This window comes from Empidonax traillii, unplaced genomic scaffold (genome assembly GCF_003031625.1).
Source record: "Empidonax traillii isolate 1590-97213 ecotype Southwest subspecies unplaced genomic scaffold, ASM303162v1 scaffold375:size1330703, whole genome shotgun sequence".
Taxonomy (NCBI): Eukaryota; Metazoa; Chordata; class Aves; order Passeriformes; family Tyrannidae; genus Empidonax; species Empidonax traillii.
In genome coordinates this window covers 931,493-949,203 of record NW_020955568.1, presented here as the reverse complement: position 1 = coordinate 949,203, position 17,711 = coordinate 931,493, and the positions used below count along the sequence as shown (strand labels likewise).

The window sequence follows — 17,711 nt, the reverse complement described above, 5'->3', positions numbered from 1 at the left end:
CCTACCTCTCTGCCCACTGTCTCCCATGTTTGCAAACCGTATTAGCTCCTGCTGCTTGCAATTCCAGAAACACTTCCCTTTCTCTTCGGGGCTCATTCCAGCCACATCTGCCAATGCCATAATCTCATTTTGCAGGACACCACATCTCGGAGAGGCTTTTGATTGTGGTAACACATCTAAGCATCTTAAAAAGCACTTCAGAAACTGTTGGACAGTCAGAAAATGTTCATCAGGATAGAAGCACCATTCCTAGCATTTGGATATTTGTCTCCACTTATACTAGGAAATCACCTTAAATACAGGAAAAATATCTGCGTTTTTAAAAAGGAGGCTCGTCATCTTTTCAAGGGGAAATTCAATCTGGACTGAATTTAGAATATACTGCTGCTCTGAAGAGCAATCTGAAATCTTAATTCACATTTAATCTAACTTAAAAAATAATACAGGAGTTCATGTTTCGCTGATTTTCATGTAAAGGCAGCATACACAAATTTTGCCTTTTTTAATCTCAGATTTTAAGGCATATGATTACAAGTTTTGCAATTCTAAAATAACTGTTACATGCACTGGTGAGGGAAATCTATTCATATTCTCTCTTTTCAAGCTGCTCTCCACTGGTGCTCCACAGATGGCCACGTTCTGCTTGGGCAGTGGTGGGTAGGGCTGCTCACCCAGCACCCCCTGCACCCCCACCTGAAACATCTCCGAAAAAATCATCCAGTGCGATCTGCTGTCCAGAGGACTAAACAAGATGCGAAAGGCTGGGGCACTGCCATTTATTTTACTATGCAGCAATTATTGTAGAGGTTTCCCTAGGAAAAAAACAAAGCTACAAACAACTATCTTATTCCAATTTAAAGCATCTTTCTATATTATTTTCTAGTATTTCTTATTTGAATTTCAATTTATTTGAATTTCAGATTATTATTTGAATTCAAATAACCCCTGTCCACATGCTACAATAAAATATTCCACAGATATTGACAACTACCGTTTACTTATTATTGGGTAACCTATATATATATATATATTTTTTTTTTTTTTAGAATAATTCAAAGATGAAAAAAGAGACCAAGCACCCAGAGGTGCATGCCTTCCCCAGCACCAGTTTGCAATAGCAGCTGATTCAATCTTATGTTGTTTTACGAAGAAAAAGTAAAATTTTAAAATTGTGATCCTCTAGATAAAAACATGCTGCTGCTGGACCTGCCACTTCAGAACACAGAGGTTTGGGAACAGGAAACAAACCCTTCACCTGCCAGCTACAGAGAGGGAATGGAAAAATATTCAAAGAAAACCAGCTCAGCATTACTGGAAACAAAATCTTCAGTGCAGGCTGGAGTTGCCAGTACAGCATAAGCTGTTTTCTGCACAGCCTGCCTTTTCCAAACACGAGTCCTTTGCACTGCGGGTGTGAGTTACCCCTCGAGAGGAAGGATGAACACAACACTTCCCTCTGTGCACACGAGGGAACGTTTCTGGCAGTGCCGGCCAGCCCCGTTTCCCACATCGTGTGATTGATTACGCTCTCCCCCTTAGAAGAGTTGATTGGTTTCCTGGTGCCAGGAAAATGATTGATGAATATTTCAGGCCATGGGCCTCTCTTCCTGCTGGGTGTCCTTTTCACATGTCTCCAATGGGCCTGGGGATTTTTTGCAAGACTAGGAAGTGTCATTTTTATGGATATCATCCTGTGATAGAACCACTTCACTGAGCAGAGGCCCTGTGTAAATCCAAGTGAAATGCTAAAGGTCAACTCAAGTGTTAAGGTGATGGACCCGATCAGCACGTCCCAGGTAAGCAGGAAAACAGAACTGGGCAAAGAAAACCTTCACAAAGCAGCAGAACAGGAGGCAATCAGTAGGCACACACTGAGCTTGCTACTGCAAACTGGTAGCAGCGCACTGGTACCCAACACTGGCATCTTTCCTCAGTTTCCTTCAGTTTTGTAAAACACTACAAATAAGGTAAATTTGCAGGTAAGAATAATCCCTGCTTGTGACCCACAGAAAGGGCATTTCCTTACTGCTGTGGATAAAACAGGCAGAGGATATGGAGTCTCCTGGCAAGAGCGCACACAAGACATCTGAAGCAACAATATACTTAGGAATAATTCCTTGTAAGTATTGCCAAAAAACATAGAACTACAGCTGTGAGAGTGAATGAAGAGATTTTTGGAGGACAAGTTGGTGTTTGGCAGAACTTTCAGAGACTCAAAGTTCTTTTACAAATTTTTACTACAGCCACGACAGCCATCATTTAATCACTTGGCTTAAGGATCTGAGGGCTCCAAAACAATTCCTGCAGGTAAACCCTGGGCATCTCAGACCTGGGGGGGTTTTACCCGACAAGAGAATTTTGAGATTTAGTCCCCAGGACTTCACAGTTCCACATTATGTTTCCATAAAAACTATTTAAGGTTTTTATCACGTTTCAGCTGAGAGGTATTTCCAGACAAGGACATCCCAGCAGTTTCCAGTCAGCCTGGCACTAGAGCCGTGATAAATTTTTCCTCATTTTTTTTTTCCCAATGTGTTTATGAAGGGGAAATGGGTTTGAAAAAATTAATCTTTCACACTGAGCAGACATTTCTCTAAGTTTAAATTTCACCACCTCTCCAAGCCCATAGCTGGGATGGTTAAGCAAGGGAAGGCAGACACGTAACTTGTGCTCTCTGAAGGACGTGGGGTGCACCCTGAGTAAATGAAACCTCCTTATCGAAGCGCTGGAGGAGAACTCACACACTCCAGGCATATACTGCTTTCAAGATAAGTTATGGGCAATCATTTACCAATAAAGAACTTCACTGAAGCCTCTCTGTGGTGCACTTCCTCTTTCTAACAAAACCTGTACAGAATCATTTTTATCAACGTATAAAATCTGGAAGTCTTCTAATTATGTAATTAGAGCTGTAATAATTAAGACCAAAGCTAAACCTCGAAGGGTCCCCTTGTCCCCCAACTTCCCTTTCTCAATTAACTCTGCACAGTGATAACCACTCTGGCTTAAAGGCTAAAAAAAAGGACAGGATCAAAAGGCTGGTTTAATACAGCTGGAGGGGAAGAATGCATTTCAGCTCCCCAGCAGCCATCTGATGAAACCCTGGGCCAATTCTCTATGTAAATGACTTAATTAGAATTACCAGATTACACTGCTGAAGGCTTTATTTAAATAGGCAGTTTATCAACAGGATAAACTGTGCTCCCATTCTCACAGAATGCTGGCGTAAATGCATCTGTTCAAAGCTCTGCCACACAGGAGTTGAACAGTAATTCAATAAAACCACTGGCACATTTTCCCCATCAAAAAAAAGAGATACCACAAAGGACTTGCCAGAGGCAGGACAGAAAGATGGCTATTGCTTCCCAACAATCACAAAATAGTCTCGTAGATGAGGAAGTTCCCCCCTTTTCTGTAACACAGCATCTTTATACTGTTTTATAGCAAGGCAGGGAAATAATCCTGTTGCTGCAGTGTCGCATCACACCCTGCATCTGCTCAGCATCCAGCACAGGCCTGGGCTCGGCACAAAAAGGCATGCATAAACCCATCTTCCTGATTAATGATCTACAGAAGACATCAATACCAAATTCCAACTTTACACCAAGAGGTATTTTTCCATCTTACCATCAAATCTAACAAAGGAATTAAGTTCTTCCTAAATCGTGAGTCTTTCCTCTCCCATCACAGACCTGAGTTCAGAATTCAATTATTTTCTATTATTATTATTTACAATAGCAAGAGCTATCCACATTCAACAAGCCAACACTGAGGTGAAATAACACTCTAGCTTCTTGTTTATTCAGAGACATTTGACTTCAGCAGCATTCCCCTTCGACAACTCCATTTGTTTTTCTTCCTAAATCTTCAAAGAAATGTTTATAGCAAGACCCAACTATATCAATGAAATAGTCTTTGTTAAGCAAAGGCTTATCTCATCAGATGCAAAGCAACCAAGCCTAAAGAACCACTAAAAATGTCAGTGTGTGCCAGTAAAGTTTGGGAGTGCTCTGGAAAAGGGAAGGGATGTAGGCAAAACAATTTTTTTTTTGAAAATGTTAACATTCTTTGTGTTCTGACAACTTTCCTCTTCTCTCTGGCATGAAGTTCATCCAGATCAGTAATCTGCCTATCTGAAACTCTGATAATTTTACAGGAACACAAAGTTGTTTCCTGATAAATCTGTCTTCTGTGACCACACTACACAACAAAGTGTCCACAGTTACCTCAATTGTAGATAATCTGCTTTATCTCTATTTTAGCTAAAACAAAAAATAACTAAAGCTGTGTAAAAGCCATCACGTCTCCCTCACAGAGGAAAAATGTGCCAACTGAAGCTATAGGGAAACTGCTCTTATATGAGACCCTGTTGAGAAATAATTGCTACTACTGCAGGAAAAATGAACACCTTAATGTAATTACTTTAAAAAAAAATTGGTTTCACTCATTGCCATTAATTTGCTCAATGACAAAATATGTTTCTTACACGGAAGGAGAGGTACTTAAATTGGCAAGGGAAAAACCATCATCTCATATTCTGAGAACGTCAAGTGCCCCCTCAAATAATGAGGCTGCAATTGCCCGTAACTGCTGAAATAAAACCACGCCATTTCAAAGTTATCCCGAGGCTTCTCTCACTGAAGACACCAATAAACTTGCAGCAGTTTACTCTGGGTTAACACAGAAGCCACGTGCAGAGCTTAAGTTCATTAATGATTTTAACATAGCCACCAAGAACACATTCCAACTTTTGCACCTCTGTCCTGTGTACCCGTATTTGCATCATACAATTTGAACTGTTTTCACGAAGACACTCAGGGTATCAGAAGTGCCGGTAATGTTCCTCAGAAAGAGGAAATGTTAAGAGTCTTCATTTGCCATTTTTGCAGGTATTTTATAAGCCCATGAATTAACAACCCAATCTTTTCTGCTCCTCCCCTGGCCGCCTGAGGCTTTAGAAAGACTGAAGGTCAAGCAATGTCTCAACACTGCCCCAGTATTTCACATTTTTAAAGGCAAAGTAGTAGAAGGTTGTCACATTATCCATTCAAACGACTAACTGCAGCCACAGGTACGTCTGTCACATGAAACAGCTATACAAGACATGCAAGGAACTCCTAGAACTAATCTGATTAATCAAAAGAGATTCCCCCAAAATCCCACGTCTGCAAGAAAAATAGCAAATGCAGACAAAGCATTAACACTGTTGGACTCTTAGGGACACCAAAGCAACAACACTTCACAAATTAAGCCATAAAGTTCAAAAAGTATTAAGGATGTATTAAAGTATTAAAAGCATTATTAAAGTATCTAAGGGTATTAAGTGTCTTTCATCCAATTGGACATCTAATTAAGCGAGGAGGAATAAAGTGCTTCCAGGGACACAACTCAGAATTACACCTTAGGGTGGTTACAGAAATGCCCATTTCTGCAGTTCCCGCACTGCGTGTGTTTTGGTACCGCCTGTATCTTAAACCGAGGATGCTGCCTGATAAAAAGCCTCTTTTGTCTGAGCGAACCCTTTGTAGAGAACCCGAGTACCTTAAGATGGTAAAATGCAATTGTAAACCATAAAAATTGGCAGGGACATTCAAGTGCAGATGCGGCATCTGCATAAGGGAAGTGTAAAAGGGTCCCAAATGGTGCCCATAAACCCCTGGCCGGGACCGGCTCCCAGGGGTGAGGGGAACACCCCCGGGGGCTGTACCGGGACACGGCGGGGGCTGTACCGGGACAGCCGCCCGGAGCGAGCCGGGAGCGGCCCCGCACCCCGCACACCCCGCGTTCGGAGGGGGAAAACGCGATTTTTGTGAAACGAGTTAAATTCACAGGAGGCGCCGCAGCGCCTGAGGGGACCCGAGCCCCGCGTGTCCCTCAGCGCCCCGAGCGGGTCCCGCCGGCCCGGCCCGGCCCGGCCCGGCCCGGCCCGCGGGGGCAGCGGGGCAGGGCGGGCAGCGGCCTTTGTTGTGCCCCGCGGCCGCCGAAAGTTGCGGCCACCGGGACGCTCCGACCCCCGGCACCCCCCCGTGCAGCTCGGCCCCGGCCCCGCCGGCCCCGCCGGCCCCGCCGGCCCCGCGCCCCCGGCCCGGCCGAGCCCCGCGCTCCACTCACCGGTGCGGGGCGGCCCCTTGCTGGCGGCGCGGGGCTCCGGGAGCTCGGCGGGCGGCTCCAGCTCCATGGCGGCGCCGGGGCCGCGCCGGGCCGGGCCGGGCCGGGCCGGGGCGCGGCGGGTCTCAGCGGCCCCGGCGGCCGCGCTGCCCCATGGCCGCCCGGGCGCTGCTGACAGCCAGGGCCGCGCCGCGCTCGGCCGGGCCGGCCCGCCCCGCTCCGCCCCCCCGCGGCACCACGGGAGCCGTAGTCCGAGCGCCGCCCGCGGGGAGCGCTGCCCCGCCCCGGGCGCCGAGACCCGGCCCGCCCCGGCTCCCCCGCGCCCCTGCACCGGGACCGGAGCGGCGCCAGGGGGCACCCGCCGGCCGAGCCCCGAGCGCTGCCCGCGGCACCGGGGAGAGGGGAAACCGGCACCGGGAGGGGGGAAACGGGCATCAGGCACAGGGAGGGGAGAAACCGGGCACCGGGAGGGGGGAAACCGGGCATCGGGCATCACGAGAGGAGCACCAGAAGAGAGGAAATCGGCACCAGGAATGGGGAAACGGGCACTGGCACAGGGAGGGGAGAAACCGGGCACCGGCACCGGACACCGCGAGAGGCGCACCGGGAGAGGGGAAACCGGGCACCGGCACCGCGAGAGGGGAAACGGGCACTGGGCACGAGGAGAGGGGAAGCCGGGCACCGGCACTGGGCACCGGGAAACGGGTAACCGGGCAGCTCCAGCGAGGGTCCAGCCCGCCTCGCCCAGGGCCACCCCCCTCGGGGATGCCCAGCCCGGGAAAGGGGTACCGGGCACCCCGGTACACGAGAGCCCGAGCAGCCCCGGGGCGGGCACGGCCGGCTCCGCCCGGGGGGAACGCGCCGCCGCCGCGGCGCCGCTGCTGGGGCCGGTGCCGTCGCCGGGACGGGGCGGGACGGGCGGGCGGGACGGGCGGCTCCTCCCCGCCGGGCCGGGCCGGGCGGAGCGGAGCGGAGCGGGGCTCGGTGCGGGCGGTCGCCGCCGCTCTCGCCATGCGGGCGCTGCTGCTCCCCGCGCTCCTGCTCCCGGCGCTGGCCGCGGCGCGCGGCGCCGCCACGGTAAGGACGAGCCGCACCGGCACCCACGGGGGTCGGGACCGGGACGGCGACCACGGCCAGTGGGTCCCGGTCGCCGTGCCCGGCGGTGCTGGGAGCGGACGGGGCAACCCCGTCCCTGTGGGGCAGGTCTGGTATTCCTGGCGGTGCCAGGCGGGTCGGGCGGTCTCGGGCGGAGCGGGCGAGGGTCCCGGGCATGGCTGGGTACCGGAGCACCGGCGGGTGCCGGTGGTCCCCTCGCGGTGCGGGTTCGGCGCAGGGAATGGTCCGGGTGGGGGTCGCGCTCGCGGGGTTGGGAAGTGCCCGAGCCCCGGCGCTGCGGCGATGGACGCTGCACTGAGCGACTCCGTGCCAGAGAGAACAGCCCGGACAAGCCTTCCCCCGCGGGGGTGAGGAGCGGGCAGCGGGGGGAGCCGGCCTCCCCCGTGGATCTAGGAGCCCTCGGTTCCAGCTGGAACCTGTCTCCCGCGGGGTCAGTGGCCTCAGAGGCCGGATCAGGGACACCGGGATCCAGCCCAGAGGGATGGTGCTGGAAGCAGCTACTGCCAGGATCACCAAAATGTTAAAAACACAGGATTGTCCAAGACATTTGGTGGAATAGGACGATAACACAGCTGTAGTCAGCAGCACTTGGCCTGGAACAGATATCCAAAGCCTGGAATGCCCTGCGCTGGGTTCCAGGCGGGGTGCCAGGGGTGATGCTGCCCGAAGGACTCTGGGATCTGCAGCCCACGGACCCACGCGGTGCTGTCACCTCCTCCATGCCTCCCTCCCTGCAGGTGCTGCCTGCTGTGCTCAGAGGTGTTTTCTCCGTTCTTGCTGCTGGATGAGATCCCTTCAGTGGGCATATGTGTGCCACACGAGCACTTGGCATGGCCGTGTTCCCGTGACCGACATGGGACACCCGAGCAGCGCCAGCACCCGGGGCCTGGTTGTCGTCAGCCACGGCCCAGCCCTGCCAGCACCGCTCTGCCTTGGCTGCAGGACGTGCTTGACACCTTGTGCCAAACCTGGGAGGAGGAGGAAGAGGAGGGTGACATGGTTTCCCTCCCGTGACGGGGACATGCCTTCCAGCAGCTGTGCCAGAGGCGTGCGGCGCAGCAGCTTATCAACACAGCGTGTTTTCCTCCCAGACGAGTCCTCTGGCAGCAGACAAAGGAGAGCTTAAAAGCTGGCCAAGGGTCATTGTCAAAGGTCCTGCTTTCTCCAAATAATGTCACAAACTTAGTGCTCACATGGATGCTCTTGCAAGAGATTTCAGAAACTGGGAAAATTACCCAGCTCATAAAACTGGAAGTGTGGAAACCCTCAGCAAAGTGCAGGGACGCTCTCCCACACCAGCCATGGCTGTGCAGCCTCTGTGGATCTGGGACCCACTCTGGAGGATGGGCGGCACCCACCTCCTGCACCCTGGGCTGGGGTCTGCAGTGAGAGGGGGGATCCAGGGAAAGAACCACCAGAATCCCCACGGGGCTGCAGCAGCCCCCAGTCACGTTTCTTAGGGAGCTGTTGGATTCCCACCGGGAGCAGCACAGGCTGCCTTGTGCCCCCACATCCCAACCCACCTGTTCAGTGTTCCGGAGAGGGTCCATGTGTATGGCAGGTGTGGGCTGTGCCCTGCCGAGTCGGGCACAGCCAGGCACAGGCTGACAGAGGGCACCCACAGCAGGTGACCCTTGCAGAGGCTCCCCACGTGGGAGCCTGTTTTTTAATACTTCCTTGTTTATGAGTTTTTCTGTATAAATAGAACATGTGGTTCCTGTTTAAGGAGCTGGTAAAAGGCAGAACAAGGTTTAGTGTTACGGCCCCACGTGAAGGCGGGCGGCCGTGGAGCAGTGAGGCACACACAGGGCTGGAACTGGGGGCTCCCTGGAAAGGGGTTGGCCCTTCCTGCCATGGGCGAGGCTCTGCGTGCCAGACACCCCCTCACCATGCGGTGTCACAGCTGCTGTGGCTGCTCGGGGCTGGTTTGCTGCTCTGGGCACCCGCCTGCTCGTGCTTCCCCCCAGCGGGGCACGCAGGGCCTCTGTGCCATTTGTGGCTCCCACCACAGCGTGCCAGGGCCGTGAGAGATCCACAGCCCACAGTCACCTGCTCCTTTGGGAATGAGCTGGCAGCCCAGGCAGCTGCAGCCCTGCCCTGCAGAAGGTGCTGAGGGCGGGGGGGATCGCATTGTGTGCCTGGGTATCGGGCTGTGCTGTAATGGTGGTGCCTTCACCAGTGCTTGGTTGGTGGCAGGAATAGGGGACCCCGGCCAGGAACTTAAGTGGGACTCCTATGGGGCCACCGGGACCTCGTGTGGGGTTCCCCCGGGGATGTGTGTGCACACCAGGACCTCATGCAGCACAGTGTCCTGGATGGACATCGCTCGTGGCCAGCACAGCTGCCCAGCTCGGGCCTGGGGAGCTGCTCGGCTCCGTGAGGAGGGGCTGGCAGTTCGTGGCCGGGCTGTGAATCGTCCTGCCTGTTTGCACAAGCGCCAGCATGGCCATGGGGAGGTCAGGGGGCCCGGGGAGGTGCGAGCCTGTCGACTTGGTGTTTGGGGAGGGGGTCCCTGCCCTGCTCCCTGCTGAGAGCTTGATTAGATCCTCCTCAATTTACAGCCTTTGGCCCCCCCGGTGTTTTCCTTCAGCCAGCGGGACCTGGTTTCCTTTTGAATAAAAGAGGGTTTTTTGAAATGCAAAATGCATGAAGTTTTGCAGCCCTTCAGGAAGAGAAGGAAGCCCCTGGCCCGTGTGGGCTGTGGGGAGCCAGGGGTCTGTGCCATGCGGGCAGCGCTCAGGGAGAGCTGCTGCCCCAGTGCCACCAGCACTGTGTCATCCCAGTCAGGCTCTGGAGGGAGGGTGCCTGTGTGGCCGTGGGTGCTGCCTGCAGGCAGGACATGGACCCCGTGGGCCTCTGCCCTTTCCCACGCCGCACTGTGCTCTGCTGTAGTCCGGGGAAGACCGGGAGCTAGAGCTCAGCTTGTTTCCCAGCTCTGCCACCATTCTGTTTCCCAGGATGAGTCAGAGTCCCTGCGGGCAGAGCCCTGTCCCTCCAGGGTCACTGTGCTGCCTGTCGCTGTTCTCCCACCCTCCCGGGTGCTCGGAGCAGCCCCGCACACGGGGCACCCAGCACAGCTCCTGCCAGCCCAGGCGTCTCCAGGGGGCACAGCCAGTGGTGGGGGTGAGGGGGGCTCAGCTCCCTTGTTCCTGAGCACCGCGGGACTAGAGGAGAACTGGGCTAAACCAGCTAAAAAGCACCCCGGCTCGTAGCGTGAGTCAGGGCCATGTGTGGAAACAAGAGAGTCCTTGAGCATGTGCCTGGGGCCATTGCGGGAGTCTGGAGGGGCCGAGCTCACCCCGAGGTGGCTGCAATGTCACCATGAACAACGAGCCCTGTGTGGGCTGGAGGCCGCGGGCGTGGGGGCACAGAGGCACTGCTGGGTCCTACCACCATCTCTGCTCACTCAGGTCTTGCTGGAGGCTGGGAAACAGCCACGGAAGTGGGACTGGATTACCTGGCCCACGAAACGCTCTGGTAGTCGTAGGGACGAGCAGCTGCCTGGGCTTTGTCACTGTCAGCCCAGGTGCAGAGCGATGAGACACAGTGCTCTGGGCCAGACTCTGCCTCACCCTCTTTGGGGCACAACCGGGAGCCCCTGGGGTGGTGGGAGAACTCTGGGCAGGCAGCAGAGAGGAGGATGGCTGTGATGGCTTGCTGGGGTCAGCGGGGCCCTGGTGGGACACCAGGCTCACCACGTGTCCCACAGGTGCTGGGTGACATGGACCAGGTCAGGATGACCTCGGAGGGCTCCGACTGCCGCTGCAAGTGCATCCTGCGGCCGCTCAGCAAGGACGCCTGCAGCCGCGTCAGGAACGGCAGCGCGCGCGTGGAGGATTTCTACACGGTGGAGACGGTGAGCTCGGGGGCCGACTGCAGGTGCTCCTGCACCGCGCCCCCCTCCTCGCTCAACCCCTGCGAGAACGAGTGGAAGATGGAGAAGCTGAAGAAGCAGGCGCCCGAGCTCTTCAAGGTACCTGAGGCATGGTGGGACTGGGGGCCAAACACACCCTCCCCACACTGCCCAGCCCTGCCCCATGCCCCAGCCCTGCCCCCTGTGCCCCAGCCCTGCCCCATGCCTCAGCCCTGCCCCCTGTGCCCCAGCCCCACGCTGTGCCCTAGCCCCACGCTGTGCCCCAGCCCCACTCTGTGCCCCAGCCCCACGCTGTGCCCCAGCCCCTTGTCTCAGCCCTGTCCTGTGGCCCAGCCCTGCTCTTCCTCTGCAGCTGCAGTCCATGGTGGACCTGCTCGAGGGAACGCTGTACAGCATGGACCTGATGAAGGTGCACTCCTACATCAGCAAGGTGGTGGCCCAGATGAACACACTGGAGGAGGTGAGCTCTGGCAGCACCATCTCTGCATCCCTGAGCTGCTCAGGACTTTCTGGGCGTGCCGTGGTTCCAGCCTCTCCTCTCCCGCAGACCATCAAGACTAACCTGAGCAGGGAGAACGACTTCATGAAGGAGAGCGTCCTGCACCTCACCAACCAGATGAAACGCTACGAGAACTACTCTGACATCATGCTCAGCATCAAGAAGGAGATCTCCAACCTGGGCTACCAGCTGCTTCAGAAGGACGCGGCTGCTGTCCCTGAGAGCAAGGCACAGGTACCCTGAACCACAGGTACCCCGGGGCCCGGCCCCGCACAGGCACCGCCGGTGCTGCCTGGCAGAGCTGAGCTCCCCAGGCTTCTGGCAGTGCACCCCTGGCAGCCAGGGGCAGGTGCCTGTGCCCGCTGCCTGGCTCAGTGGCAGCAGGGAAGTGGAGGGGTGGGAGGGGAGGGGGTCTGACAGGCTGTGCCCCCCAGGACACGGCAGGCGGCCGAGAGAAGGAGGCGGGGCGGTACCCCAGCACCCGCAAGGCACTGGGGGACAAGGCGGCCCCCCGAGTGCCCAAGGAGAAGCCACTGAAGCCTGAGAAGCCCAAAAAGGAGAACAGCAAGGCCAGGGCAGGGTCCCAGCCCACAGCCAAGCCCAAGCCCCCGGCACACCAGCAGACCATGGTCCGAGGCATCACGTACTACAAGGTGGGGCAGGCGGGAGCGGTGGAGGGGCCGGCCGGCAGCCGCGGTGAGTCCCGGCGGTGGGGCATGGTGGGGGCGTGGGAGCACCCTCCCACCGAGGCAGAGGGCCTGGGGCTGCCCCTGCAAACACACTGACTCCCAGCTGGTCCCCCCACAGAGAGCCCTGCGAGGGGGGCAGCTGTGCCGGAGCAGCAGGAGGAGAGGGGCCCCCCGCCCCCCCCAGCTGAGGGGACCCCAGCCCAAGCTGTTGCACAGACAGAGACCGCCGTGCCCAGCACCACGGCTGCGCCCAGCACTGCCCCGGCCCCCCGCAGCACCACCCGCAGCCCCCCCAGCCCCCTTGGGCAGGGGGATGACAGCGCTGGGGACCCTGAAACACCAAACAGAGGTGGGTGAGTAGAGGGCAGCTGGGAGGGGGCACCCGGCCCTGCAGTCCCACTGCCCGTGGCCAGGCCAGGCCGGCAATAGCCATGCCGTGGGAAAGGAGGAGGAGGCAGCTGCCTGGGGTAGGGATAAGCCCTCGTCCTTCTCCTCCTCCGTGGTACCCAGTGAAGGAGGTGGAGTGCGAAGGCACCATCGAGTCGGTGGAGCCCCCCATGGAGCACCACAGCTACGGGCGCAACGAGGGGGCCTGGATGAAGGACCCGGCGGCCAAGGATGACCGTATCTATGTCACCAACTACTACTATGGGAACAGCCTGGTGGAGTTCAGGAGCCTTGACAACTTCAAGCAGGGTGAGGATCAGCAGCTGAGTGGGTGCAGGGTCAGCTCCTTCTGGGTGGGTGCCCAGTGCTGTGTGACACGGGCTGTGCCAGGCCCTGGGGCAGTGGGCAGCTCATGGGGACCTGTGCTGGGGAGCACCCACAGGGCAGTGAGGGGGACACAATTCCCCTGCCACTGCCAGCACACTCGGGCCATTGTGCATGGGACCCCAGTGCTGCAGTGGTCCCAGCGCCTCTCCTGCCCCCTCACAGGCCGCTGGAGCAACCTCTACAAGCTGCCCTACAACTGGATCGGCACTGGGCACGTGGTGTACCGGGGGGCCTTCTACTACAACCGTGCCTTCACCAAGAACATCATCAAGTATGACCTGAAGGAGCGGTACGTGGCGGGCTGGGCGCTGCTTCACGACGTGGTGTATGAGGACACGACGCCCTGGAAGTGGAGGGGCCACTCAGACATTGACTTTGCTGTGGATGAGAGCGGGCTCTGGGTTATCTACCCCTCTGTGGACTACGACTACTCGCAGCAGGAGGTGATCGTGCTGAGCCGACTCGACCCCGGAGACCTCTCGGTGCGCAAGGAAACCACCTGGAAGACGGGGCTGAAGCGCAACAGCTACGGGAACTGCTTCATCATCTGCGGCATCCTCTACGCTGTGGACACCTACAGCCAGAAGGAAGGGCAGATCTCCTACGCCTTCGACACGCACACGAACACGGAGGCAGAGCTCCGACTGCCCTTCCTCAACCACTACTCCTTCACCACGCAGGTTGACTACAACCCCAAGGAGAAGGTGCTCTACGCCTGGGACAATGGCCATCAGATGACCTACGGGCTCCACTTCGTGGTCTGAGCACCCGGGCGGTCCCACTCCTGTGCCCACCCTCTGCTGTGCCTGGCTGGGGCACCCTCACACAGCCTGGGCCTGGCACCCCAACCCCAGCTGGGCCAGGGCTGTGGACAGCCCAGCTTCCACCCCAAACCCCTCCCCATCCACTGTGCCCGTCGCCTGCACCGTGCCCACTGCACTGTGGGGCAGGGAGTGCGGGTGAGCACAGCCTCCAGCTGACACCCCCACGACAACGTGGCCCCCGGGGTCACGGCAGCCCGGCTGGCATCGCCTTCCTGGGGACGCAGAGAGGAGCCCAGCCCCACGTCCCTCCAGCACCGCTGGCACCACGGCAGCACCCACCCCATACACTGCACTGAGCACCCACTGCACTGCACGCAGCCGAGCCCCCTCCCCGCACACCCCCCGTGCCCTGGCCTGTGCCCAGCCCTGCGGGGCGGGCAGGGCCTCTGGGAGCCAGGCACGAGCAACAGGTGCCGGTTGCTATTTTAGGAAATGTGGTTAAGATGCCCTTGCTTTTGCCGCTCATTAGCTTGTTATTTAAAGGCATTCACTGGAGCTCCATGAGGCCCCTTTGGGCAGCTGGTGCAGAGGAGCCTGCCCGTAGCACTGGGGTGCCCTGCCCGCACACCTGCCCGCACACCTGCCCGCACACCTGCCTGCAGCAAGCCCTGGGCAGGGGAGCCCGTGGCCCTCCCACTCTCCAGGTGAGGCAGGGCAAGGGGCTGCGGATGCTTGGCTTGGTTTTGGTCATTTTAGACGTGAACAGTATTAAAACATAACAGATGTGAAAACGGGCTGCATGTGCTGTCGTTTGTCCTGAAGCAGGGCAGGGAGGAGCGGGCAGGCAGCCCCATCCCTCCCTGTCCCTGTGCCTCACCATCTCTATCCCTCACCAGCCACCCTTGCCCTGCCCTGGGCCGGACCCCGCACCAGCGCCGCGCTGCTCCCCTGGCTTGGCCGCGAGTCCTCACCACAGAAAAGGAACCCGCCGACTTTTCCCCCCCGGCTGGGTCCCTGCCAGGCTTTTATCCAGCGATCCCCAGCAAATCCCTGTCCAAACAATACGGATTTCTGACATTTTTTTGTGGTAAAGTAAACTCCCAGCACATCTCTAATTCCAGGGCTTTGTTGTTCTTCCGCAGGGGCTGCCGTGGCTCCGTGCTGCGCAGGGCTGGGCTGCAGTCGCCCCTCTGCTCCCCTCGGTCAGAAAACATGGGGATGGAGGAATGAAACCTGCGTGGTCAGAGGACTACGTTGTGTTGGGTCGTTTGGACTGCCGCAGGGAGATTCAGCCCCATCAGCCCCTCGCGAGCTGATCCTTGTCCTGGCACCCATCCCCAATGCCTGGTCCCGGTCTCTGGTCCCAGGTCCTGCTCCTGGTGCAAGTTCCAGTCTCAGGCAGGACAAGGCAGGCTGGGGAAGATGGGGGTCCCCAAGCAGTACACAGTGGGGGCATGTGGGTGGGGGCAGGATGGGCTCCCACCGCGACGGGCGCTGCTGACTTCCAGACATTCCTCCTGTGCGTGGCCGGCACCACCTCGGCTCATAACGTGATTAAAAGATTAAAATCTCTCAGTTCAGCAGCAAGCAGCAAATGAAGCTTGAGACAGGGATGTTGGGGGGCTGTGGTGCCCAAGGGCCCCGTGACAGCAATGTGGCGCCTGGGAAGGGCAGACGAGGCCACTGGGCAGGTGGCTCTGGTGCCACAGCCCTCACTCCCAAAATCGCGTCCCGCGAGCACGGCTGCCCTCGGTGCAGGCAGGCAGTGAGCCCTGATCAGCCCCCCCGCCTCCTTCTCAGTTACTGGCTGGGCTGGTTTGTTTGTGGTGGTTTTGCCTCATTCCTGGCCCCGCTGCCCAGGCTGGCGTCCTGCTCTCCCCACGGTGCCGGCCCAGCACAGAGCTGCCTCGGGGCCAGGGTGAGCCAGGGGTGGCCGGTCTTTGGGTGGGCAGGATGTACAGCGAGCAGGGCATGGCGCCAGGGGACATCCTGGCCAGAGCCTGTCCATGGCTGCAGCCTGTTGGCACCCACTGGGGGGGCTCCAAAACCTGGGTCCTATTCCACCCCAGGAGCCGCCTCCAGCCGTATCCCTGCAGCACAGCTGTCCAGGCACAGCCAGGCTCCAGGACCAGGGGCTCGGCAGAGACGTGGTGCCCAGCCACACCACCAGCCTGTTGGCAAACCCAGCAGTCCCCAGGTCCTCCATGGGGAACAGGAGGCTCAGTCCCAGTGCCACAGCCCCCATTCTGTGCCCCCACCCGTCAGCTGCCTGCACTGGGACGTGTTTGGTGGGGGATCACTGGTGCTGCCCGAGGCCCTGCTCGGTGTCTGGAGAGCCGCAGGGCGATGTAGGGACGTGAGGTGATGTGGAGCCACAGGTGCCAAGGCTGACAGCCCTGGGCAGCTGTGGGAAAGGGCTGGGCAGCAGGTGGTGGGCGGTGGCGGTGGCCGGAGGGAAGGGAGGGGACCCACGGGCCTTGGCGGTGCCGCCGCTGACTCACTCCCCAGTGGAAACAGGAATCTGTTCCCAGGCTTGCTGCTGCCAGCTCCACAGCACCCCAGCCCCTGGCACGGCAGCCCCTCAGAGTGGCAGGGGGCACCTGCAATCACCCCTTCCCCAGCAGCACCCAGGACACGGCAAGGCAGGAGGAGAGGGTTGCCCGTGGGCCGCTCTCATGGCCGGGTTCTGCTCAGCCCGACACAGAGGCTTTCTCCACCTCCCTGCAGATGCACAGTCCAGCTGGCTGGGGGCCAGGAGCCCCAGCACACAGCAGCCCCTGTCCCAGGGAGCCCCAGGGTCACCTTTGCCTGGGAGCCCCCAGGACAGCGGGCGCAGGGCCCTGCAGTGCAGCGCTTGCTGCAGACACTGCCTGCATTGATGGAGCAGCAGGGCCAGGGCAGTGTGGGGGCCAGTCCTGCCCCAGCCTGGCCAACAAAACGGGCATTCAGGGCCAGGCAAGGGCGGCTGCCCCAGGCAGACCTGGGCCATCTGCACCGCCGGCAGGACACGGCACGTCCCCGCCAGGCTGGGTGCCCACAGCGTGGGGCTCATGGTCACACCAGGTGTGCCAGGCGCTGCTCACACTCAGCCCTGCAGGCCCAGCTCTTCCCGGCACGTGGAGGGCAGCGGGCAGTGCAGCAGGGCATGGCCAAGGGCACCTTGGCCCAGGGTGGTCACTCCCAAGTTCCCTGCCCTGGACAGCACCTTGTGTGTCCGTATCCCATCTTCACACATCCTGCAGAAATGGGGTCAGCCCCCATGGTAGCGCTTGGGACAGCAATCAGGGCCACCCCATCAGAGGGAGGTGACAGGAGCAACACCAGGAGCATTAGAAGAGCTGGGGTTTGTGTCCATTGCAGCAATACCAGCCAAAGGAGGTGGGGCCTGAGCTTTCCCCAGCAATGCTAAGTTTATGGCTGAACAGTCTTGAGGGTCTTTTCCAACCTAAATGACTCTGATTCCATGACTCGAATCTCCCTCTGCCCCCTCTGCAGGTCCCCCACGCCTCAGCCCCTGCCCCAGCTGCAGGATGGGGTCCAGGAGCAGGAGCTGCCAGCTCCCACGGACACCATCCGCTCTGGGCTGTGCCCGCTGTGCTGGGCAGAAACATCTGGTGCTGCTGAACGTGTTCCAGGGCACAGGGCCAGGGCTCCCCCCGCAGCGCCACCAGCCCCAGGCTGTGCCCCGCAGCCAGCCGGCAGCTGCGCCTCCGTCCTCCTCCCCGCCCGGGAAATTATTTATTTGCTGAAGAATGGCTTTTCCCAGGAAGCTGCTCCAGTGCTGAGGGACATCTTCAGTTACGAGGAACAAATAAACAGTGTGAGCCTCCGAGGCCCCGACACTCTGCAAACACCAGTGCTAAACCCAGGGCCAGCACCGGCAGCTG

The 17,711-nt window shown here is 58.3% G+C and overlaps 2 protein-coding genes across 3 annotated transcripts in view; one reads left to right on the top strand and one right to left on the bottom strand.

The window, feature by feature from the left end:
* NR6A1 (nuclear receptor subfamily 6 group A member 1) overlaps positions 1 to 6,144 on the bottom strand; it is a 70,171-nt gene extending 64,027 nt beyond the window's left edge. Inside the window, exon 1 of the mRNA XM_027892944.1 lies at positions 6,112 to 6,144. The gene's annotated coding sequence lies outside the window, so the exon portion shown is untranslated. The remainder of the gene's footprint in view (positions 1 to 6,111) is intronic.
* A 968-nt stretch (positions 6,145 to 7,112) lies between these two features.
* On the top strand, positions 7,113 to 14,228 carry OLFML2A (olfactomedin like 2A). Of its 2 annotated transcripts, XM_027892943.1 has the most exons (8): positions 7,113 to 7,185; positions 10,934 to 11,197; positions 11,451 to 11,558; positions 11,646 to 11,831; positions 12,032 to 12,293; positions 12,405 to 12,635; positions 12,797 to 12,982; positions 13,223 to 14,228. In XM_027892943.1, the coding sequence occupies exons 1-8, from the start codon at positions 7,120 to 7,122 to the stop codon at positions 13,822 to 13,824; spliced, it is 1,905 nt and encodes a 634-aa protein (XP_027748744.1). In that variant the 5' UTR covers positions 7,113 to 7,119; the 3' UTR covers positions 13,825 to 14,228. The 2 variants fall into 2 exon arrangements, with proteins under 2 accessions (XP_027748744.1, XP_027748743.1); XM_027892942.1 differs by lacking the exon at positions 7,113 to 7,185 and having other exon boundaries at positions 10,715 to 11,197.
* The last annotated feature ends 3,483 nt before the right edge of the window (positions 14,229 to 17,711 follow it).